The 25,385-nt window shown below is 43.1% G+C and overlaps 1 protein-coding gene across 1 annotated transcript; it reads left to right on the top strand.

The window, feature by feature from the left end:
* Positions 1–911: 911 nt before the first annotated feature.
* Positions 912–20,895, top strand: M1AP (meiosis 1 associated protein; the record flags this gene model as incomplete). Its single annotated transcript, XM_084286569.1, has 8 exons — positions 912–1,190; positions 6,394–6,576; positions 9,189–9,366; positions 15,776–15,949; positions 17,546–17,696; positions 18,880–19,021; positions 19,563–19,769; positions 20,734–20,895. Coding segments are annotated over 8 exons (1,476 nt in total), but the record flags the coding sequence as incomplete, so codon positions are not given.
* Positions 20,896–25,385: the final 4,490 nt, after the last annotated feature.

Below are 25,385 nucleotides of genomic sequence, written 5' to 3'. Positions count from 1 at the left end.
GCTTTTCTTTGCTTCCGTGTGCAAGCTGTTGTCTGCAATGCTGACAGCTCCATCAAGCTGTTCTGACAAATCTCTGCATTGTTTGGCACAGCTCTGTGACACAGGTTAAGCACATCCACCTCCATACACAGTATTCCCAGTGTCTCTAGCCAGTTCTGGGAATCAAAGCTGGTGCTTGGCTGGAAAATACTTTCTGTTGGAGTTTCTGACATTCCAGATTTTTACAGTTGCTGTACTCCATGTGCTTGAACATGAGACACTGCAGGCAACCTTAGTGCTACATTCATTGAGGCTTTTGTTAATGCAGAGAGCTAACTTTGTGTGTTAGAAACTCCAAAGAAAGGTTGGCTCTGCATGGTTCACAATGTAAAACTGATGTATACGCACTATTTTATTTCTGCATTGTGATGGCCTTTTTTGGATATGACAGCTACTTGTCTCATCAAGGAGTGGGGGCTGTGTTCTCATCTGGATATTGGGTATGATCACTTGGCCACTGCAAAAGCAGGAGTACTAGTTCAGAGTCCTTTTATCCACCAGCTGTTGGAAATCACTGCTGTGCTGGAGATTGTTGCCACACACCTGAGTCATACTGGAGGATTGTATCACATAGCTTGTCCATGAGCTAGGCATGGCTGTGCTAGCAACATTAACTGCTCCAGTTACAGCTGCACAAGTATATTTGCTATGCATTTTTTTTTGGTTGATCCATTTTGTTTTCTGACCTTATGCATTTTCCCTTATATTTGCATGGGTTTATCCTAAAGTATGAACAAATACTTTGGTGAAAGCTATTGAAGTCTAATTCACTACTGCTTGCTATTTCTCACATTGCTTTCAAGTGAATGGGAAAAGGAGAGTCGCACTCATTGATATTTGTCAATTTTTCCAGCTCAGATGCAGAAGGGTAACTGGATGTCTACTACCTATGTACAGAAGTCATGAATTCCAGAAAATTATTCTCAGAAACACGGAAAACATTTCCTGATACTAAAGCACACTGCCAGCAGCCATCACGGATTCTCATTGTGGATGTCACATCAGCTTCCTGGGACAACACTTGTTCTGTACTCTCTGAAGCTCTGGAAAACACACTCAGTTTGGCATGCAGATTGACAGGTCCCTGCCGTGTTCCCCTTCTTAGCATCTATGTGGTACAGAACCAGCAGGAATGTTTGCTTCCCTTTGTGGTAGGTGTGAAATTATGTCTCTTGGGATGTAGCAAACATGAATGCAATATGTTGTTGCAGTTCAGTAAAGGAAGTTATGATTTCCTACAAATTTATATTTAAAAAAATAATCATTCTCAAAGAGCAAAGCCTGTTAGACTCCATGGAAGAAGTGAGTTTTATGAGAGAATGGTGTTTAAAAGGAGAAGGTTCATGTTTTTGATCTGTGAAGTTGCTCATGTGCATAAATTAGGTTTTGTACTGTTCCTTTCTGTACCATCTGTTGCACTCTCCCATATGCTACTTCCTGCACTGTCTGTGCTGCTTCATACTTACCAATCACAACTCTTCACCTGCAATAATTTGGATGGTGAAATTGCCTGTATACCAGTTGATTATACAAATATTACCACTTTGGGGGCTGTTCCAGACCTTTAAGGGGAAAGGATCAGAATTCAAAGTATTTTTGCCAAATTTGAGAAATATCCTGATCTAAGTCAATAAGAACAAGTGCTTCATTCACATAGGGATATGCTGCAGAATAAACACAGACGGAGAATTAGTAGCAGCTCTACAATAAAAGTTTGGGTTTGGAAAGCATCATAAAGTTCATGTGAATCTAAGAAGTCATCCTACTGCGGTCATACTAACCACTCTCATTTATGTAAGGTAGTATGAACACCCAGTATTAACCCTTCCACTTTATTCAGCAATGGTAAAAACATTCTGAAATATTTTGTCAAGTTTTCACATCTCAAGAGAGGCAGACGCCAACTGGAAAAAAAATAATCAAAGGCCAACGCTAACAATGAATTTAGAAAATGGGATCTGCAAGGAGACTGTATTAAATGGCATTGTTCATTTTGCATAATGGGTTATAGAGAACATGACAAGATAACTAAGATGACACCAGAGAACATTTACTGGGGAGATTGTGAAACCACTCTGATTAGGGTCTTTAAGAACAGACACTTCTTAGGATGAGTTTAGATATAATCCATTCTGGCATGGAAATATGGGATGGACTAGGCATTCTGTATCACAACTTGTTCCAGGCCTGTTTTCTGTGATTTTGCCTTTTGTCCAAGTTAATTTGTATGTGTTTAGGGCCAAACACCTGCTTTTTTATTTACTAGGGGAGTGCTGACACTGTTCCAACCTGTGCTGGCTGAAAACAAACTCAGATCTCATTCAGTAATCATGAATCACTAGAGTACAACTGACACAATCCCCCCACTTGCCCTCGTATGAATCATGTGAATCTTCTGCTGCTTATGATAGATTGTCTTTTTATGTAAAAAACAACTCATTCTGATAATCATAGGTGTTTGTTGTTTTGTTTTGTTTTGTTTTTAAGACAGAGGAACCCTGCCTATTGTATAGGCTATTATATTTCACTAAAATAGCCATACTTCGCTAAAGCATTTTCTCCAGAAAGACATGAAGTTTTTATCTGAAGATATTACAAGATGGAGAATAATCTACTTCTGTTGATAATTTCTTTCACTGGTTAATCATTGTCATTGCGAAACTTGCAGCCAGCTTCTAATTTATATTTATTGGCTTTAGCTTCCAGGGATTTGTTCATATATTTCCTCTTTTGGCTTGACTGAAAAACCTGCTTATATCTTGCTTTTTCTTCCTCTAGAGATAATTAGGTTCCCCTGTAATCTTCTAGCTGGTAAATGAAAGAGAAAAAAATATGAGTCTAACTGCAAGGCATTTTTACAGTCCCTTAATAACTTCCAAGCCCTTCCCTGTATTCACTCTTCTGTCTTTTTCAAAGTTGATTCAAAATATGGTCACTGAGATGGATGCTGCATTCCAATACCAGTCTCAGCAATGCTGTAAAGAGAGCTAAAAAGTATCCCCTCCTCCTGTTTGCTTGATTGGTAATCACATCAACTCTTTTGCCATAATGTGTTTTTCTGAGACTTGTCCAAGCCTGCAAAGTGTGTGCCCAAGCTCATGCAGATCTCACTCGCTCTCTACAGGTACCTCAAAGGAGGCTGTAGCGAGGTGGGGGTTGGCGTGTTCTCCCACGTGCCTGGTGACAGGACGAGGGGGAATGGGCTTAAGTTGAGCCAGGGGAGTTTTAGGTTAGATGTTAGGAAGAACTTCTTTACTGAAAGGGTTGTGAGGCATTGGAACAGGCTGCCCAGGGAAGTGGTGGAGTCACCATCCCTGGAAGTCTTCAAAAGACGTTTAGATGTAGAGCTTAGGGATATAGTTTAGTGGGGACTGTTAGCGTTAGGTCAGAGGTTGGACTCGATGATCTTGAGGTCTCTTCCAACCTAGAAATTCTGTGATTCTGTGATTCACCCAAAGACTTGGGCCAATACCACATGCCATGTTGATAGGCACAGCCCTCCAGTTTTGCCTGGGTGTTCTGCCTACTAAGCCATCTCTATTCAAACATCTGCTGATGTACTGAGGGCTGTTTTTCAGAACTGTTTTTTTCCCTTTTAGGGACATTAAAGTATAGGAGGATGGCAATCTTTGATGGACCTTTTTTTTCATTTTGTTATAAATGATTTCTAGTCCTCTGTAGCTTCTCAGAACAGGACCAATTTTATATCTCTGTCTGCTAAACATCTATTCCATTTCACCCTTCTCCAGAAATACTAGTGCTCCTTCACTTTTTCTGTACTTCTGAATGTACCCATGTGTCAATAATGCATGTTTATCACTTTAATTTTCTGATCTAGCTAGAGAATAACTTGATAGTTCTCAGTGAGAAACCAAGATAGATATATATTGGAGGTTGCTTATTAGACAAATCATATGAGGTCAGGAAACCCCCAGAGCTAAAAACAGAGGCTGGGAGAGTACATGAGGAAGTGTCATGTATGGTTGCCCTTTTTTCAGTCTTCCCCAGGCACGAGTTTAGAGTCTGCATTCCTACTGATCTCCTCTAATGGCCTAACTCTAAGCACTCCAAAGAGCTTCCCTGGAAAGGGAGAGGTGATGCCAAAGAAAGGGAAACTAGCAATAAAATAAATAACAATGGAGAACAACAGATGGTGACAAGAGGCGGAGTGAACATTAAAGGGACAGAAACTTTAAATGTGTAAGTGGGTAAGGACTGAGATCACCTCCAACTGATGGGCAATTTTCACAGAATCACAGAATCATCTAGGTTGGAAGAGACCTCCAAGATCACCTAATCCAACCTCTGACTAACAAGTCCTCCAAGTCCAACAAGTCACCAAGTCCAACCTAACACTAACAAGTCCTCCATTAAACCATATCTTCCTACTCTTTTTCCCTGGAGATGGGCAGCAGGGATGTCTCAAGTACATTCCAGAGTTGAAACTGCAGCTTGCATAGACCAGCCTAAGTTAATATTTAAAGCAGCTGTATGCATGCAACAGAAAATGCAACTCTGCCGGTGCCAGTTCCAAGACACACAGGTAGTTAACTGGGCTTTTGGCTGCCCTGTAGCACATGCTGAGCCCTGTTCTGCCACTGAGGAGCAATACGTGACCTGGGACAGATGGTTTACATCTCTGTGAGCTGCAACTGCCTCTTGGGATTGAGGGCAAGCATCTGAACTGTAGGGAGTTTTGCTATAGCACTCTGAAGAGCATCATGGCTCTGTGCATGTACATAAGGTTCCCAGCCTCACAGGAGAACTGAGATAATGGGCCAGACATTTCTCCCACTGTGGAATACAGTCAGTATAAAGTGTGGTGACTTTCCTTAAAACTGCTCATCACCATTCTGACGAGAGGTTTGGGCTGTCCCATCTTTCTGCCTCACCTTGTTTGCAGAGCCATCCGAGCTGCCTGTGACAAGCTTCAGCCTACCTGGTTCGTAACTCAGTCACCCTAAAAGGCCATGCTGTAAACCATGGCTGCTCAGGAGCTGCTTAATGAATCAGTGCCAAGTTTCTAAAGCAAATGAAGCATTCGTTCAGCTGTTGCCTCTTCTGTGAGGAAAGTGACTTCTGGCAGTACCGTTTTATATTGCTTCAAACAGATTTGCTACAGTTCATTGGTAGTTTTCCCTGTGGCCATAATTTGCCAGGTTGCTTGCTGGTTATTTGTCAACTTTGAGTTCTTGAGCCCAGGTGAGCTGACGTGTGTAAATGCTAGGCTAGCTATGTTCCACACACCTTTGGATCCTGGGTGCGCTCTTGCTTTGTCACATCTATGCTAAAGCAAGGACATGGCTTGGTAACAGCTACTAGGTAGCTTTAACTAATATGGCTCAGGGAAACAGAGTGTAAGGGGCCTACCAGAATTGTGGCCAGCCTGGTTCATTTTCAGACTGCTTTCTACAGATTTAGGTGATCAGTATAAAATGATACCAGCTTCAAGGAAGTGATGAGCAACATATGTGATATATGGGTTTGGTAGCCCTGGACTATAAGTAATCTAAATCACAATAGCAGACAGTGAGAATATGGCCCAATATCCTGCAGTACATGAGACTGACACAAAGAAGCACTGTGGAACTCATCAGGTTAATAAACTGTGCATTTGTAATGTTCATCTTGCTATAATGAGTCAGACCAGCTGTCCTTGGGCAGCCATTATAGAGTAGTAGTTGTTCCATGAAAGAGTAAAATGTTTTCAAATGACAATTATAGAATAACTTTTCTTTTCTAATACTTGCTCTGGTATCTCATTTTTGAAGCAGGAGGGTCCACAGACCTTCCATCAGCATTTGCTCTGAGTATTATTACTGTGGTGCATATTCTAAAAGAGCATTACAAGAGCACAAGAAATGCCTTACTGGGTCTGACCAGCAGCCCACTAGCTCAGTCTCAAAAGGAGAGGCTGTTTTGGAGGAGTAACCCAGCCCAAGCACTTTCTGCTGTTCTTTCTCCTTGTGCCCCCCAGTTCCACAGCTGCTGTATTAAGAATGATGAAGGATATGTTTGAAGTTATTCTCCTTGCTATCAGATTATGGACCCATTACCCATTAGTCTGTGGACCCCCTTTTTGACCTGACAATGCAGTTTGACTTCAAGCTCTCCAGTGTGCAGGTCCCAGAGGTACACAGCCTGATGAGTGATGGAGTATGGGTATGACAATGGTGATATGGCCAGGGGTCAATTCGTATCACTGTTCATGGCTTTATGACTAGTAAAAAGCTCCTGGGCCATGTCTTATCTCACTGCTGTGAATTCAAAGGCCTCATTCCAAATTATGGAAAAATATTTCATATTATGGTTGACATTCTTTGTGTTTCAATTTCATTGAATATTGTTTTTCAGCAACTGAAGGAAAGCTTTGCACGAGTTCAAGCCTGCATTTCAGAGCTCCGTTCACTACCAAGAGAAGGCTGTTTCCCGCAGGGGGGAGATGGAGTGGTACAGGCTGTGCAAGATGGATTGCAGCAGTTCAAGCAATACAGCAGACACACAGTGGTAGGAGGCTCAACAAATAGTTCTGTTGAGGTAAGAAAACATTGGGAAGATGGTAGGAGCCATCTATCAGACTTGTGACTTTGCCACTTGTTGACGCATTAAGATGATAGTCTGTGTAATATCTAAAGACCATGGGAGGGAAAGAGTAATTAAGCCCACCAAAATACCCATGTTGCAATCTCTGGATGCTCATGGATAAGAAATAAATTTGGGTTTGAGATATTTATGGAGAACGACTTACTTTAAAATATAGAAAAATGAATTTATTTTCCAAGCATTTAAGACTGGCTCAAGCAGAGATAGCTCTGTCCTCTTTGCACCCTCACTTCAGGTAGTTATATACATTGATAAGATAAGCTGATGATGACTTCTTGGTACGGGTAATAAGGGAGCCTACTAGGAAAGGCATCCTCCAAGATTTGTTGCTTGTAAACTGAGAGGGTCTAGTGGGTAAAGTGGTGATTGGCAGTCAAATTGGTCATAGTGCCCATGAAATAGTTGAGTTTAAAATTTTTGGTGATAGGAGGAAGGCTGCCACCAAAATTTCAACCCTGGATATGGGGAGAGCAGACTTCAGGCTGCTCAGGGAACTAGTTAGTAAAATCCCCCAGGCATCTGCTTTTGAAGACTTTAGGGTACACCAGTGGTTGTCACTTTTTAAATGCCACCTCTTAAAAGTACAGGAACAGGCAATTCCAAAATGTGGAAGTCAAGCAGGAGGGGTAGAAGGCCAGCTTGGCTAAGCAGGGATCTTCTTCTAAAGCTTAGGCATAAAAAGAAAGTGTATGGTTGCTGGAAGCAAGGTCAGGTAACGTGGGAGGACTGCAGGGATGTTGTTCACCTCTGTAAGGAGAAAATCCAAAACTTGTGCATGATTTGCTGCTCCAGCTGGATGTATGTAAGTCTACAGGTTCTGATGGGATTCACCAGAGTGCAGCTGCACCAGGCTGCCTGCTGTGCTACACCACCCCCCTGCTGCCCTGTGGCCTGCTGCTGCTTTAGGGAGAGGACAGGGGTATGGATAGATACTGGTGATCCTGTATGCTTGCATGTGAACTCCTAGCAGGAAGGTGAGGTGCTTAAGGAGATGTTATGGTTATGTTAGAAGTATAGTTTCTTTAGTGTGGGACCATGATGGCCAGCATTTGTAGCACAAGAGCACCACTAGCAACTTGCATGTACAAATCAGATGCAGTCTTCAGGCAATGTGCCTTTTCCCAACAGTAAAACCACATAGAGGGAAGAATATTTCTAGCTGGCTAGTAGGCATAGGAGGTAGACTTTGTTACAAACCACAGTCATACAAAACCCAAACATTTTATAAAAACTATTGAAAATGCGTACTCTTTGGAATAATCCTCACTTCAGAGGGGAAAAAAAACCAGCAGCATCAGTGGGGCCAAGTCTCAGCAGCAGCTATGGAACAGGGAACACAGTGAGCATGCATTAAGATGAATAGTACTTTTCAAGTCTCCAGCAGACCATTCTTTTGCACAGCATCATAGAATATCCGAGTTGGAAGAGACCCACAGGAATCATCAAGTCCAATTCCTGGGTCCCCAAAGGACCACTCGTCCCTCCCCCCCACAAAAAAAAAATAAAAAAAAATCAGACCATGTGTCTGAGAGCATTGTCCAAACACTTATTGAACTCCAACAGGCTTGGTGCTGTGACCACTTCCCTGGGGAGCCTGTTCCAGTGCCCAACCACCCCGTTGGTGAAAAGCCTTTTCCCAATGTCCAGTCTGGTCAGATTGAGAAGTATAATGGTATTCAGAGATTATATTGAGGAGCTGTAGTAATAGGAAGATAAGTTACAGTAGCTATCTCAGCTTTTGTATGTGGTAATATATTTCTCCTGCTCTCTGACTGGCATGTGCTAATGTGAATCAGGTTGTGAAAAGGGTAAATGGGAGGTGATAAGCTACAGATGAGATGCATCCGTTCTTTTGAATAAATAATTGTGCATCAGTATAGCAAATGCTCTGTCTATATCTCCACAGATGATAATAGTCTCTTGCAGAAAGTCCAGCACCCCCTACTTCAAGAACAGTCCTTGTTAACCTTTTCCAGTAATTCCTAAAAGGAGATCGTAAGCCTTACTTCACTCTTAATACCTCAGAGCCAAACACCAGAGATACATTTAGATGGAGAAGTTATACTTTACTATGGAAACACCTTTAGGATAGACTATATTCACACACACATACACACATATATTATTATATATTAATAATTCACATCCAGCCTTCAAGTGAGACAGACAGATTTAATCTTGAACTATAACTGATGCAGGAGTGGGAAGTGGTGCTTTCCTTCAGAAGAACTCAGGCAGAAGCACTTCTATACATACGTTGACTCACTGCCCTTAAGTGCAAAGTATATTCTATAAGGCAGCTGTTGGTTGTTCCATATTCTTCCAACAACAGCACAAATACTGTTGATGTTCCCACAGCAAACCTCTGAATATACTATATTGGCTTACAAAAGAGCTAAGGCTCAAAAATCTACGCTTTTAAGTCTGCTTTTGAATAGATTATACATTTCTCTCCTTTGTGCTATTCAGAGAGCAGCTCAGCATCATTGCTGCAACAGAGGATTAGGGTCAGAGGCAGCTCTTACAGTCTGTAATTTGTGTTTCAGATCATAATTTTGACAAGCCAGTCAGGAAAAGAAATGGTAAAGCATCTGGAAAAGAAGTTAAAGGATGTAGACCTTGTGAGTCTGAGAAGAATACAAGTCATTGAGGTTTCGAAGAGAGGCTTTTTGGAGCCTGAGGATGTGGAACAGTGTATGCTAGCAGAAGAGCCCAGCAGCAATGGTGAGTATAAGACAAACAAGGGACTTGGAAAAATCGTGGTTTTGGACAGCAGGACAACCACTACTTCTTGGTTTTGTCCAATATCTACTATTTTTTCTATCATTTAATTTCACTCACTTCAGTGGGAACTACTGAAACGGAAAACAGCAAGACACTTGTACTACAACACTTATCTGGAAGCATTATCACATTTGGGCAGACTTAGCATAGGACTTCACACACTATTTCATCTCTCGGTATTACCAAAAAATGATTTCATGTGCAATACAGCTTTATTGAGGAATTAAAGAGAATAAATGCCTCCCCAGAGTTTGTGGGGATAGCACACACTCAGACAGTCATAATGGTAAACACTAACCTTTTGTTTTGCCCCTAGACTACATATTCCTCTGCACTAGGAAGAGTTACTCTTCCAGACCAAGTTGTGCACTTACTCTCCCACTCTACTCTGTGCTGGTGCAGCCTCACCTCGAGTACTGTGTGCAATTTTGGGCACCACAGTACAAAAAAGGATGTGAAACTATTGGAGATTGTCCAAAGGGCTACAAAGATGGTGAAAGGCCTAGAGGGGAAGACGTATGAGGAGCGGCTGAGGTCACTTGGCCTCTTCCACCTGGAAAAGAGGAGGCTGAGGGGAGACCTCATCGTGGCCTACAGCTTCCTCACAAGGGGGAGTGGAGGGGCAAGCAGCAATCTGTTCTCTTTATTGACCAGTGACAGGACCAGAGGGAATGGTGTCAAGCTGTGACGGGGAGGTTCAGGCTGGATATCAGGAAAAGGTTCTTCACCGAGAGGGTGGTCACGCACTGGAACAGGCTCCCCAGGGATATAGTCATGGCACCAAGCCTGTCAGTTTAAGAGGCATTTGGACTGTGCTCTTAGTCATATGGTCTGAATTCTGGGGTAGATCTGTATGGAACCAGGAGTTGGACTCGAAGATCCCTGTGGGTTCCTTCCCGCTTGGGATATTCTATGATTCTATGATTCTGTGATTCTATGATTAGCTGTTTTTGTTACTGTTATTATTCTTGCTTAGCTGCTGCTGCTTTTTTTCTGTGCTTAGGTCATCTTTTCCTGATCTCTTAAGGTTATACATCCTCTGTAACCAGTAAAAGTGCCTATCAGTAAGTTCCTTAAAGCCCTACTGTCCATGTTTTTCAATTTTTTAATATTTTTTTTCAATGTTTTTCTCCATTTTAAAAACCATTGCTGTTATCTCACACTCAAACTCCACACTAACAAGACACACATGATACCAAGCCTCAGTTCATGTGACAGGTTCTCACAAGTTCGATAAACCTGAGTCACTATTCTTTGCAAAGTTAGGGTAAGGTCTGTTACTAGCAATGGCAGTATTTTTTTACAGCATGACAGACCATATTGGATGTTGTCTCCTTACCTGTCTCTAGCTCCTCTTCCTTTATTCCTGGTTGCAGTAGCAAATTTCTAGACACTTGTCAGAGTAGGGGTTGAGACTGTTTTAGGTAGATCACAGATTCCTTTTGGTCCTGAGTAAGTACACCCCAGAACCTGAATGATATTTTTCCTGGCCTTATCTCTAAAAAAACTTCTGCACCAATCTGTGTGCTTTCAGCAGTGAGAATTTAAGCTATAGTAATGAGAAATTCAAAACCAGGAATTCCTAATAGCTTCTCTTTTGAGTCTTTTTGTTTCATAGGAAATGATTCTGAACAGTCTCTACATAAATCAGCCAGGCGGTGAACAGAAGTCCTATACCACAATAGTTTAGTGCAGAAGCCTGTACAACACAATGCTGCTCTAACTGCAGTTTTCATTTCTGTATTTCATTTTACCTGACTTTAAAATCTGCTCAGTTATTTCAGCTCTTTATGAAGGCTGATAAAGTGACTGCTAAATAGCAGGAGCTTGCACTGGTTTTCTCTTATTTGCAGCACAGCACATACTGGTTGCATTTTGCCACAGGTGACAGTTGCTCTCTTTGCCACCTCTCCTCCTAGTAAGCTGCTGGCCAGGCTTAATCCAACTCTGAACTCTATAATCAAGCACTGTTACTACGTGCTGAAAGCTTCCTGCCCAGAAGGGACTGTCTCCCTCAGTAAGGCATAGGTGGTTATTCTGGACTCTGCCTGTTTTAAAACAGAGGGCTCAGGGAGAGTGTTCCTCCCTGCTGCCCTGAGGATACAGCTGTTTTTCTTCCTGAGCAGCACTGCTGTCGCTGAATCATAAGGAAGAGGATCAGGGTTCTGTCACACTGACATGATTTTAGAATTAATTCAGGACGTCAGAGCACCAACAGCACCTGATCTGCAAATTACAAAACGATTTTGGAAAGAGCTGTTGCCTACAGCTCTGAGGCTGAGGTGTTCTTTACAAACACTGATCTAGTCCATATGGGAAGAGGGCAGCATTTTAGGTAGCTGCAAATGCTGACTTCTCGGACGAGGAGGATTATTATCAGGACTTTGCATTGTGCTGGTGTTCCACAGAACCCTACAGAGAGGCTTTGGAAAGCTAGACACTACAAAACAGAAGATGCTGTGTGCCTCTTAGTCACAAAACTGCTTTAGAACATGCAAAACCCCTCTCTATTGTCTAAAGTAAAGTTGTGTAGCCCTTTTGCCCAATAAATGGAGTGAAAAAAATAAATGGAGATACAATACATTGAATTTCAGACTATGAAATTCTAATTTTCTGTTGCTATGAAACAGTTGTCTGTGGTGAATGCCAGGTTCACAGAAGCAGCCTCATTAAGCTGGGCTTGTCAAATATCTGGTCTGGGCTGGATTTTTTTTTATGTATGCAAGAAATAAATACATATAGTGTTGAATATGCTGCTGACTATTGTCATCAAGACAGACAATTACACTGGGGAAGGTGCAGACAGAAAGCTGGAAGTTTAGTCATTAAGGACATAACAGCTGTGACACCTGTCTGGACATTAGTGTATTATCTTGGATTTGTATACCATGGTTTCAAGATGCATTTATGAACAATCCAGTGGGAAACTAGTATTTCCATGATAGAGTCCCATGGAATATATGGTATTACCCTGCTTTCTTCATTTGGATCTTCTGTAGGGCTGTAAACTCTTCAAGACATATATCATCCTGTTGCCTTGATTGTACTGCATATACTACAGTGAGATTCTAATCCACTGCAAGGGTTCCTACTGGGCCATTAGTGAATGTGGTCTGTGTTATTTTACTCTCACAAATTGCTTCTTCCAAATCCTAGAAGATTTGGAGAGGCTAACTCTGCATTGTGAGAAAGCACCTGATTTTTGAGCTTTTACTCTCAGCTAGAAATTTTCCTCTCTCATTTGCCCTAACAGGTAAAGCAACATACAGTTACAATTTCCTATAGCACTGAAAGAAGAAAGGCAGAATCAGGATATCCACTTTCATAGGCTCATTTCAAGGTTAACGCAGGTAGAAAAGAGCTATATTTTGAGGCCCCGTGGTTAGCAAGTCTTAGAATAGCTTGGAAGATGAAGAACAGCCTGTCTTGGATGAAAAATGCTTGCTGTTTTTATTTTCCTTACAACAGCAACCTCTCTAGGAGTGTGAATTTCTAGACAGAGACCATGTGACAAGCAGTAAGGATTGGTTTTTCAAACCGCAAAGCCACTCCTCTGTGGAATAGAGTAAATCTATGGTATTTCCTTAATGGTGAAACATTAGGGCTTGGCAGACTGCAGGCTGAAGCAGAGACCACGATATAAGTCTGATAAAGAGACCAATACATAAAGCTTTTGTAGAGGGAATAGTGTGTACTTGTAATAAGTAGGATGCAGTGGACTGGCCTCTAATGGATTTCACAGTAAATATCACTATGTCTGTCTTGTCCCTACCCCATTGTGAACACTTAGAGCGCCTGGGTATTGCTAAACCATTTGCAAATGATGGTTAATATTATGTCATATCGATGCTGGCCCTATCTGTCTTTCGGGAAAAGAAAAATACACACATTGGAGATGAAGCACTGATACATTTTTAATGAACATAATCCATCTTCTACAAGCCCAAGGGAACCTTTTTCTATATGCTCTGCAGACTGACAACCAATAAATGGTTTTGTATACCTGGTGTTCAGGGATTCCTAGAGCCATCACACAGCAGGCATCAGCATCCCAACACAATCTTCCTTTGGACACCAGTGAATCCAATGAGTTTCTTTTTACAATTGCCATGTATTGTGTTGACTTAAGATGTATAAGTGGCTACATATCTATTAGAGAAAATTAAAAAATAGGAAAATATTTACTGAGGAAATAACTAAAACATTTACCAGCTGCAAAACACTGTCACTCAAAACACAGCTAATTCCCCTTGTCACTTATGTATAAAGCATTTGTTAAAGTAAATTATGTGCATTTCCTGGTGCTTCGTCTTTTGAACTACTAATGCCATCTGCATTAATATGTAAGTGCGTATCCCAGAGAGACACTTACATCTAAAAATCTAGAGAGTTCATCACAGCTGAAATACAGCCAGCAAGGTCTCCAGGTGCATTCTGCAGAGAAAAAAGAACAAGGATCCTAGCATCAGGACAAGAGCCTGACAACAGTAATAGTTCTGTTCATGAGGCCCTGTCTTCAGAGAAAAACAGGGAATTCCCTTTCACCAGAGTATTCTCCACCATTGATCCAAGAGAGAGGAACTTGAATTCCCATAAGCATCAGAGAAGACTGGGATAAGGCATGATGATAGTCTTAAGCTATATTTGAAAAGAACTGCAATAAAAAAATAAAATTATTAAATAAAAAAAAAAAAAAGGAATTCAATGTGCCTGAAACCAAGGACAGTCAGACCAGACTTTAAGAAGGAAAGGCTTTCAGTAGCAAGGACAGTGGTGGGTAGGAGTTGATTCTACTTTGTTGCAGAAGTACAGCCTACCTGAGCTCAATGACTTCCTCAAGGCTGCAAGGAGAAACAATTGTTAGGCCATCCTACTCTGATGGACAAACAACAAATTGCAAGTCGCAGACCATTTGAAGATTACAGTCTCTTTTAGATTATTTGCCATCTAGAGGGAGATTAATGAATTTCTCTCTCCCTTTCTTTTTTTTTTTTTTTTTTAATTTATTTTAATGGAGGAGAGGATGCATAGTATCATGTTTGCAACCTATAAATACTAAGGCATAAAGAAAAGATTTCTCATTGCAGATGAATATAGCACTGCATTTTAGTCTCCAGCTGAACTGGTGAACACATTTGGGAAACCAACCAAACAAACAAAAAAGCTATTTCTGCTATGCATTCATTGTCAGTTGTATGGTGACCCGAGTAATGTAAACACACTGTTTCTCCTGTGTTTGTAAACACCCATATTATACGTCTTATGCATTTTGCAAATTGTTCATCAGATTCTATTTTTTCCCACTTTCACCTATTTTATTTTTTATCATTTTTAAAATTTATTTTATCTGCTAGACTGTATGCCACCTCCTCATTTCAGCTATTACCTAGACAGTTAAGGGTTTTATTTATTTATTTATTTAATTTATATTGAGGGGTTTCATATTGTTTATGAAGTTCCTGACTCTGCTGTCCAGCCTACATTTGCCCATTTCTAAATGTTGTGAAGAGATCATATATATTTGCTCTGCACCTTCATCATGGTGGCTTAAATACTTGCTAGGTATTTTTAACTTCTTTTAATTTATTTTGAACAAACCTCATAATTTTATGCATTTCTCTTATTTGAAATGAAAGTAACCATGGTGGATAGCTTTGCCTGTTGTTTTACCGACATGGATGTTCTGCTGTATGATTGTTGTTACCAACCAGTACTTCAACAGTAATGTGTTGAACCATGTCTTCTGTGTTGTGCAGGTCCAGGTCAAGTTTTGCTTCTGTTCTTGTCAGGATTGTGACTAGCTGCTTCTTTAAGTATGCATTGAGGGTGTTTAGCAATTTTGTTGTGGGTCCATATTGCAAAGTAACATTCATCTTCTATATGAGGAGTAGTACTTTTCCATCACTGCTACAAAGTACTCCATTTCAATAGCATTTCTGTTTTGCAGTTTCTCTGATTTGTCATAACATCATGCATCCAGTGTCCCTTGCTTGTTGAAAAGGAGCAAATGGTTTAAACTTTAAAGAAAAGTCCCTAAGGTCAGTGCTAAGATAACCACTTACTCCAGCAGATAATGTGTCACATCTACTCCTCTGAAGATGGTAGTAGCAATTGCATCTGCCCCAGTGATGAAGACAGTTGCTGATTTGACCTGTGGAGCAGCTCAGCTTATAGCAAAGTTCTTCTAAGAGGGCAGGTGTCACAGTTCTGTGTTATGATTTGCACGGTAATGGCTTTTGAAGCACCTCCTTTGTGAAAGCATTTGAGGAACTAATGGGGTATAGTGTAGTGGAAAATGCAGAATGTTCTTTTCTATTGCTGAAAATATTTTCACCATTTTTCCCTGCAGACATTGCAATCCTTGGAATGGACATTGATCTGCAAACCATAGAGGACAATGTCATCAGCTTGGAGATGCTGTTTAAAACATGGCTTCATGACTGTGGCTCAGAGAGAGAACACCTCCATCTCCTCCTTCCATCAGGAGGCTCCAGCTATGCCACTGCACCCAAGACCACCCTAAGTATTTAATTTTTTCTCCCTCTCTGCAGGGGATCCTGACTCCCACAACCTTAATGATTACCCAGGCCTGTCCTGGGCATGTTCCCCTACATATTGAGATTCAAGTAAGGCCTCTGGGTGACACTGAAAGATGTCTGAAGTTTCTGTTGTCTGAGTCTGAGGGGCCATCTCCTTAGAATGTGTCTAAGTCGTTGTGTACTGTGGCTGCTGATGCTATAGTCCATTTCCATTCTGCAGCTAAGATGTGCTTTGAAGAGCATGTGACTTTATAGCCACTGGATCAAAGTAAAGGGGCCTTACATACTGAGAGCCAGAGACCTTCTGGCTGTTACATAGCTCTAAAATTGTGTTTCTTGTGCTTGATGCTAAAGGTCACTTAAGTAAAAGCTGTCTTACAAAGTGACTTGGCATGTATTTTTATTTATTGACTTAGAACTGAAATAGGTAACATAGCTAGACCTGCCAACACACTGGAATATTTATAAGGAATATATATATATATATTTATATATTTGTTTTGGTTTGTTTTTCCTTTTAAAAGCCTAACACCAAGTTCCTAACCCACACTTGGGCAAGCACTGATAACACCAAAAGCTACAGGAGATAGAAGTGCTTCCCCTAAGTAGCTGTTAGCTGTATTATGCTGCCATGGAAATCTGCACATGCAGTACCAGCACCCCCCCCTTTCCATGCTGCTCCAATATGGCTCTAATGTGCTACTTCACATTGCCTTGGCAGTAGAAGCACACTTGTTTTCTGCTAGTGGTCCACAGACTAGCTCTAGACTGGAAGCAGAGCTCATAGAGCAGTCAGTGCTGGTGGCTGTTGGAGATAGGTGTCACAGCAAACAGATCAGAAAGCTTGGTGTGACTTTTTATTTACATAGTAGCTACCATAACAGCCTCCAGATCAGTGCAGACAATTATGTTTTATTCTTAAAAGTTGATTTTCCTTCATCATAACATTGAATTTCACAATCAATATATTGTATTACTGTAGCTAGCAAGACAAACCAGGTTTCTCAGCAGTCAGGTTTTTTCACCTTCCCACACTCAAGAAGTCTTTAGAAAGCCATGGAACGTGTATCTTGCAATATAACTTACTATACCAGTGCTGGTATCCTCAGTCTAGCAGATTTCTCCACAAACATGGCTAGAGAAGCTGGCAGGAAATAGTATGGCCCTGAACCCTGTGTGGCATTGGGAAAGATGCTTCTGCTCCCTCTTCAGCTGGCCACGCATCTCCAAAAGTGGAACTTGCCTGTGGGGTTTAGCAACCAGTCATTGTTTCATTAATGTGCCAAGCATGTGGTAGCTCCTTTGGGAGAAAGCTTGTTGCGTTCTTTTGCCACAGGCTTTAACGCTGTTCTTCCAGAGAGGGAGACATATGGCTTAATTTTTAGGTAGTCCTGTATGGAGCCAAGTGTTGGGACTCAAAGATTCTTGTTGTGACCTTACAACTCAGGATATTCCATGATTATATGATTCCCTTAATAGTTGCTGTTGCTAGAAAACATTAAGTGTATGTAAGTGCTTTTAGCATGTCATGTGCTACACGTTGCCATTTCCAGCAGTCTAAACCAATTTCCTTCTCCTAGTATGCCTGAAGTGTGATTTACAGGAAAGACTGCTTGATCCAGCTCTGCTTTTGGGGACTGCTGATGGCACCATGAAAACATCTGATTCAAATTCATCCTGCCAGATGACAGCCTGGCCAGCTACAGTGCTGTATAAACTCCAGGTTGTAAAGTAAGTGTTATGTTCTTTGTGCTTGGTAACTGGAAGGCTCGTATAGAAGTAACCTTAATTCTTCCTGTGCAATTTCAACTAGGAATCAGTAATATCAATATTAAGTGCTGGGGACTCAAAGAGCTTGTGAGCAAAATTCAACTGTAAGACACCCACATCCCCTGTATCTCTTAATGTTATGGATTAGCACATCCCACACGTGCTGACAGGTGTGCAAAGTCAAAAAATACTGTTACCACAACACTAGCACTTTTGAGTGTAAAAACATAGATATTATTTATGTAACAGTTGTTTCCTTCCAGCGTGAAGTCTTGTAGGTTGTAGCCATTGCCCCATATATGATACTGCTGTTCTCTCACTACCTAAATGCAAAAAAAGCAATGAAAGCTTCACAGTGCTGCATGACTTCAGGTAAGAATTTATTTGCTTTCCCATCAGCAAGCTCTGCTGGTAGGCACAGAGAATAACAAGAAGAGTGATACTCTCTAGTGTCTTTTCTGAGCTTTGTTTTTATTTAAAAAGTTGTATAATTTCTGAACTTCTTTTTGTACAATTTTTCTTAAAATGATTCTCAGCCTGTCAGTAGTTGAAGAGCACTCAGTAATTGTGCATAAATGGCCCACATCCAAAGCACTTCAGCTACGTAGTATCTATCAGCTCTGTCATGAAGCATAAGTGTGCTACGGACAACTTTAAGTATTGAAATCTATGTGGTAGTGTTTGAGGTGGGATCCTGGCTGTGTGCAGGAGCAGAGCACAACATCTCCATTTAAGTGAAGGATAACCACAATATACTAAAGTCACGTAGGAAGGGATGTAACTGCTTGAGTGAGCTATTGCCCAAGAAGCCAGACTACTAATCTGTTTTGTATTCAAAATGCATGAGGGTTGGACATGGTCCATGGCATGCTCTTGACAACACAGACACAAGGGAATCTGGCAGCATGCTGCAGGATGCTGAATTCCATGCTGATCATCAAGAAAGCCTTGGATGGCAGCTCTTTCCACTGCAACTGACCTTTTTTTCCAGGGTTTCATAGTGGCAGGCCACAGTATTACAGACATTTGTAGCAGTATTGCAGCTGATACTGCCATAGCCATTTGAGCCACTCGTCCCCCTGCAGTCTCGTCTTGGCAGTTTCATGCTGGCTGTGCTTCATTAACATAAGCTATACATTTACAGAGCTCTGAAGTCTGAAGGGGTCTGTGAGTCTGTACTGTATGGACTGCCTTTCATCATCAAGCCCACAAGCTGCTGGCAGCTAGACTGGGATGAACTGGAGTTAAATCAGCATAGCTTCCATGCTCTATGTCATAGTCTTCTGGTGAGTGTAAAATTGCAGTCTCATGGGGAGGGATTGACACAGAAAGGGATTGTTAGTGCACATCTAGTAAGATCTATCTAGCCTTCACCAGAAAACATGTTTCAAAATTTGCAGCTTCATCTCATGGGTCAGGGTTGGGCTTGTAAGTCCTTCCAGCCAATGCAACCACTGGAAAGAAGATACAGCACATCAAATCTTAAAGGTGCTCTAGCCTATCAAAAATCCAGTTTGGAGTGCAAAGTCACGAAAGGAGTTAGACAAGCATTTTTAACTGTGAAAATAGTTAACCAAGGGTTGGAATGTGGCAGACTTTCCATTACTAACAAGTCTTAAATCAAACTTGGATGTTTTCTTAAGAATTGTCATGCGTTCGATTAGAAAAAATTCAGGTTGTCCTCAACCACAGTGCAGATTAGTGTTCTTATTCTGATACATATGAATGACTCTCTGCTCCTGAGCCCAGCAACCCATACAGCAAAAATGCTGATGGAAGAGGCTATTGCACCTTTTTTTCACGTTGATTTTGGTGTTTGCTATCTAGAAAAGGAAGTGGATGCTTTTGGCCAAACTCGATCCACAGAACACTTGTCCAAGCTGGAACATCGTGGTGCATTCCTACTACATCATTGTCCCTTCTGACTCTGCCACTCTGCTTGTCAAAGCAGTCGCTGTAAGAGAGCTCCTGATGCCATCAGTCTTCCCAGCCCTCCTTGCTGAGCATCCTGAGAGAGTGCAGGGCCCTATAGAGGTAAGTCATTGATGGCCCTACACAAAAATATGTGGAAAGGATCCCAGCTATACAAGCAGGGATCTGAGCAACAATACCTTCACGCACAGGGAATGCAAATGCTACTGAGGCATACTTACCTCCCGTGCTCCTGGGAAACATGGCAGACTGCAGACAGGTGCTTTAGGCATAAGATACATCAACACAAAAGCTCTCTTGATGTCTTCCAGTAGCTTCAGACTTCTGCACTTCCTCTTGTGCATCCATACATTCTTCTCCTGAGTTTTCTGTGTCTGCTTCAGGTGATGCCAGAAAGGGCAGGGCTCTCACTATAGGTCTTAGAAGATGAACAGAGGAGGAAACAGCTGTGAAAATGTCCAGTGGTGACTGGAACATGATGAACTTTTCCAAAATTTATTCCCAGCAGCCAATATGTCCTACAGTTTTCCTCACAGACAGAAAAACGCTTGTCCTTTGGAACAATGCTGCTATGTGGGAAGGCAACTTCTATCAGCTTCTGAGGCTGAGAGGGCAGCAGAGAAAAGGCATTGGTTGTGAAGGAAAGGTGCAAGCACCATGTGGTGGAGTTGGTAGGGCAAATGGAGGTATATCTACTGAGGGGCAATCTACTGAAGAATTATTGAGGCTAACAACATGTAGACTGGGTGCTACAGCTTGTTGTCTGATTTCAGGCATGGGGGAGGATAGGACTGTATCCTGCAAGGGAAAGCTTAAATCCACTGAGACCTGGTTGCAGATGCCTGTTGCTCTATACACAGCTAAGAGCAGTCCTTGTGGGCTGCAGCACAACCAAAGAGCCCATCTTGCTTCAGCATGCCAAGAAGTGTCATCCATCTCTCAAAAAAAAAAATTCTTCCCCACGCCCCCCCAAAAAAAGAAAAAAACTATGATAATGATAATAAAAGCCCGCAACCTTCACCTGGCATATCTCATTACCACCAGGTTCTTTCTTCTTTCTGAGCAGAGTGCCCTGAACAGCTTGGAAGTGGAAGTTACTTATAACCCCTTGCACCTGAAAAGCAATCTGTACAAACACCTGAAGAGTATATTGTACAGACCACTGCACAGGCAGCAGGCCCAGCACAGGGACCAGCGACCAGAGCGCCATCAATCCAAGCAGGTATGACTCTTGCCTTTGACTAGCCTACGTAGACCCTGTCTTGTCCTCCTGGTCTGCTTCTTGCAGAGGGGAAATGGGTAACCCCCGATAGCCTGACAGTACAGGGAAAGCAGCATAGGGCAGCAACAACATTCACTTGTAGCTGGTAGAGCTGTGAGTGGGGTATAGCATATCCTTGTGCTATGGGGGAGATAGGTGCTGACCAGCTGGCACATGCAGACAAAGACAGCATGCTGAGAGCTGTTGGAGAAGCCAGCCCCTCCTTCCATGAAGTGCATTCATATTTTTCTCCCTGCATTGCAGCATCAGAGCAGAGCCAAAGCCACAGTAGCACCCCTTCTGATGGCTCCTTCTCCTGCCCAATTGTTCAGACCAGCAGTGGTGAAGAGAGATTCCTCTGAGTACTCCTTTCTCCCCAAAGAGGACGACGAGTTCCTGCAGTGAAGATACCCCATGGCACTGCTTACGCCTGCTCACGTGCAATTACAGCTTGGCTTCTGCTTGGCTGCTAAGGCTTACTCACTGAGCCGGAAGCGGTCAGGCAAGACACTAAGCCTGTCCGTGGTCAGACAGTCACTTCCCATTGTTTGTTCCTCCTTGTTTTATGGTTTTGTTAGTCACTAAGTCAGTCTGCAGGAAGCTTGCTACTCTGGGGCTCCTTGTCCCCTTGCTATTCAGCTATCCCCTGCGACACCCTGTATTTCCCATTCTCATCAGCACACATCACCAACATGCCTCAAATTATGGTTTCTTAGAATAGGCTAGTGCAGCCCACAAACCACAGATTACTGTCAGCAAGTGCAGTAAAGCTGCAGACAGTGTGGTGAGGAAGTCAGGCAGATAGACAAAAGTACAAAGCAATGTCAAACTGCCCTCATCCTGCAGGAGCAGCTTCACCAGGGTGTTTTAATAAGCATAAAACAGGGCTTGTGAATTCACTGTAAAGCCCAGAATGCTGTCCTCCAGTGCAGCATTATAAATGACAATGATGACTTGCCTGCTTCCATGGTGGTCTCACCGTCCAACTCCCCAGCTTGCAGATGGGTTTGTAGCAAGTGCCAAGCCACCAGCAATGCCCTGGCTGGGTCCTGCATGAGAGCTCACTGCAGCTGGACCCCAAGCACTCTTCTCTCAGACAGCTGTTGCTTGGATGCACTCCTTCCTGTGTCCTGTCCACACCTACAGTGCCATTCAGCAAGCCAGCACAGTCAGTACATTTTGGACTCATTAAATGGGGAATATAGCCTGAAGCTTTCCAGAGAGCTTCTGCCCAGTGCTAGCACAAGTGTGAGCCCCAGTTTTTTCAGTGCAGCAATAGAACAGCTGCTACTGCCAGAGCCGGAGCTGAATACAGTGTGACTGAGCCAAGGTGGGGCAGCCTCACTTGGCTTCCTGGATACTGTACACCACCAGGCATTTACATTCTACTTACTTTGTTCTGACATGCTGTTTCAAAATAAAGTTCTCCCATATAACATTACCTTACTGCCTGTGGTCTATAATGCATATGGTGTGCAGCAATCCTAGCACTGACCTGCACTTCCTGAGAAACAGCTGCGGTTGACCAAGGGCATGGTGCAGGCAGCACACTCCCCGAGGGACTGCAACAGCAGGAGAGCAGAGTGAGCTGTTTCCTCCAGGATCTCAGCTCAGTAACAGGGTCTGATTGCCACCTATTGTCTACCTGTTCCTGAGGCACCGCTAAGGTGGCAAAGCACCCAACAGAAGAAAAGGTAATGATAGCACCTGTTTGCCTCTGACACTGGTAGTCTCATCTCAATCTTGAATCTTAACAGTACGCTACTGAGCTGCAGAGGCTTCGATGAGGGCAGCAGTACCCTTCCCAGTGTGGAGAGCAGGGGAAGGAATCACACAGATGTTATTAAGTCTGAGAAGTGCAACCTGCTTCCTCTGCGCCTCTGTGGGAGCTGTGCCTTGAACAACTGCCTGACTACACATCTCTACAGTTGCATGCAAAACCTGGGTCCACCTTGCCACCGGTTTCTCCTGCATGGGCCTGTTCTTCTCATGCCCCAGGAGTACTCCATACTTGGCAGGAGGTTGCATTGCAGGCAGCTGCTCAGGGCAAGACATTAAGGGAAGGTACCTCAAGGACAAGGCAGACATCCCTGACAGCATAGGGAGATGCATTTCCTGGGGTATGCAGGTAAGCAGCCAGTCCTTACCTGTCTCTTAACAAGCTCAGGGGGTGTGGAACTGGGGAGTGTCCAGTAACAAATGGCAGTAAGGCACATGCAAATCGTCCCACCTGGGGCATGCAAACCAGACAACATAAAAGTGACAAAATCAGAAGATAAAATAATCCACCCCCCTCTCCTTTACTGCTCTGTTGACTCAGATGGAAATTACTTTAGCAACCTTATCAGTGGGAAAAAGTAAACAAACAGACCAGTGGTTTATTGTGACTGGAAGGAGGCTGCTAAAAGGGAAAGTTGTGAAGAGGGAAAAGGGACTATAAAGAGAAGCAAGTCAAAAAAAAATTGGGGCTGTTGGGGGATTCCTTTTGCATAGCCCTCCACCTGATCACCACAGTACAGTGATCAGCTCCTGACAGCCAGAAGGGACTTGGGTGCTTTCCCAAATACCAACATGGGAACAAATAACCTGGCAGAACAGCTGTCTCACACCTGCACCATACTAGGGCCCCAAATGGGAGGAGGAAGTGGTTATAAAAGGATGCATTTTTCACAATGGGAAACAGAAAAAGGCAATACAAAGAGGAAGAGGAAGAGGATGGCTGGGCAATGGCAGCTCCCAAGTCATTTTCTCCTGGTAAAAACTGCCACCTGGCCTACAGAGACCAAGACTACTTCTTAATCCCAGCCAGCGGCTGCTAGACCTGCTGTACTTGGGAGCATTTTTCAGCTAATCTGGGGTCTGGGCTTTTCACAGAGAACAGGAAGGCACACAGGCTGTCCTCACACGAGGAAGTCTGATATCCAAATGACATTCCATGCTACACTGAGTCTGGCTCATAGCACCTGGACAAGGCATAAGCAAATTTGCTTGTCCAGAACCATTTCTGCAGTGCAAGAAAACAGTGAGCCATCAAGAATGAGCTGTGTATCCCCAGGCATCTCAGCAAAGCCTTGACTCAGGACTGGCTGCCAGGATGCTGTTTCCCCAAGTATGCAGACTGCATTCAGCTATGGCACACAATTACAGTGACGTGCCAGGGCCATCTTCATTCTGCACCTGGTCATTTCACTGTTAAACACATGGAATTTAGTTGTAAGGAGACAGTGGAAGCAGGGCAAAGGAAAGGGAAGGACAGAAGAAACCCTAATCCAGACAAAATCCAGGAGAATCATCTCCTGCTCCTAAAGTTCATTGCAGACATGCTACAGGATGGGTGTGACAAGCCAAAGGCTCGTTCTGTATTTGCCTTGTTTCTAATGCTTTCCCAAAGCATCTATGGCACCCTGAACTGCTGCAGAATGGAGATAAAGTAGAGCACAGAGCAGCAGTTTGAGAAAGATGACAAGTCTGGCCCACAAGACTGAGACAGAAAAAAAATGGACTGCTCTCCAGATCAGCAAGAGCCCTCCAGGCTGCATACACTGCTGACACAGAACAGGCCACATGTAGAAGTGTTCCTCCTGCCTTGTGTTGTTACCTCTTAGTTTTAAGCCAGCTGTTATGAGAGAGGACATCATTGCTGAAGCAAGAAGAACAAATATCTTTTCATCCCACCCAGAAGGAGTGTCGTGCTGTGGCAAAGACAATGGTTCTGGCACAGATGCTCGAGCATTTTCCTTCTTCCCTAGCAGTCTCTTTAGTGAAAGCTGGGTCAGCTGCTTTGGAGCCAATGCACCACCCTGAGACACAGTGGCAGCAGTGATGGAGATACACAAATACCCACCATAGTATGGAAAGTAGAGCCCCAGAGCTCAGCTCCCAGAAGGCTGCTCATCATCATTTAGGTCTTGGAGCCTGACACTGGCGCCACAAGCAAGGATTATGAGCATGCACAGTACTCTTCCCTTGTGAGGCTGGGCAGACAGCTCCCAGGACATGAAGCACCTGCATAGGGCCACCCAGCAGGTAGGCATGAGGAGGAGACACATGCCTGTATTGGGCTCACCTCAGCCTCTCTCAGGCTCCCAAAGCCGCTTAGACCTCCTCCCATCTCCTGCAGCAAAACCCCAGCAGGGAAGAGGACCAGCACAGGATAACAGCAAAAAATTGGTCCAGGCTACACACATGCTGTACTGTTACAGGACTGAGGAATACCCCCTGCAACTTGGGCACCAAACACCTATTCAGAGCTCGCTGCCTTGTTTCCATCTCCCCAGTCTTGGGACACGAACCTGGCCCTCCAGACTTCCCCACTGGTTTATGACTCCCTGGGTCTGAGCTGGGGCTGGAGAATTCATGCTTAGCTCTCTGCACAGAGGTAACAGACTGCTAGGTTGTCAGACCGCTGCTCTGCTGCTGTCTCTGTCAACAGGCTGGCAAACCTGCAGAAATCTTTA

This window comes from Netta rufina (assembly GCF_964035555.1).
Source record: "Netta rufina genome assembly, chromosome: 4".
In the NCBI taxonomy this organism is placed as follows: Eukaryota; Metazoa; Chordata; class Aves; order Anseriformes; family Anatidae; genus Netta; species Netta rufina.
The sequence above is the reverse complement of the archived record's forward strand: the minus strand, read 5'-3'. Positions and strand labels throughout refer to the sequence as shown.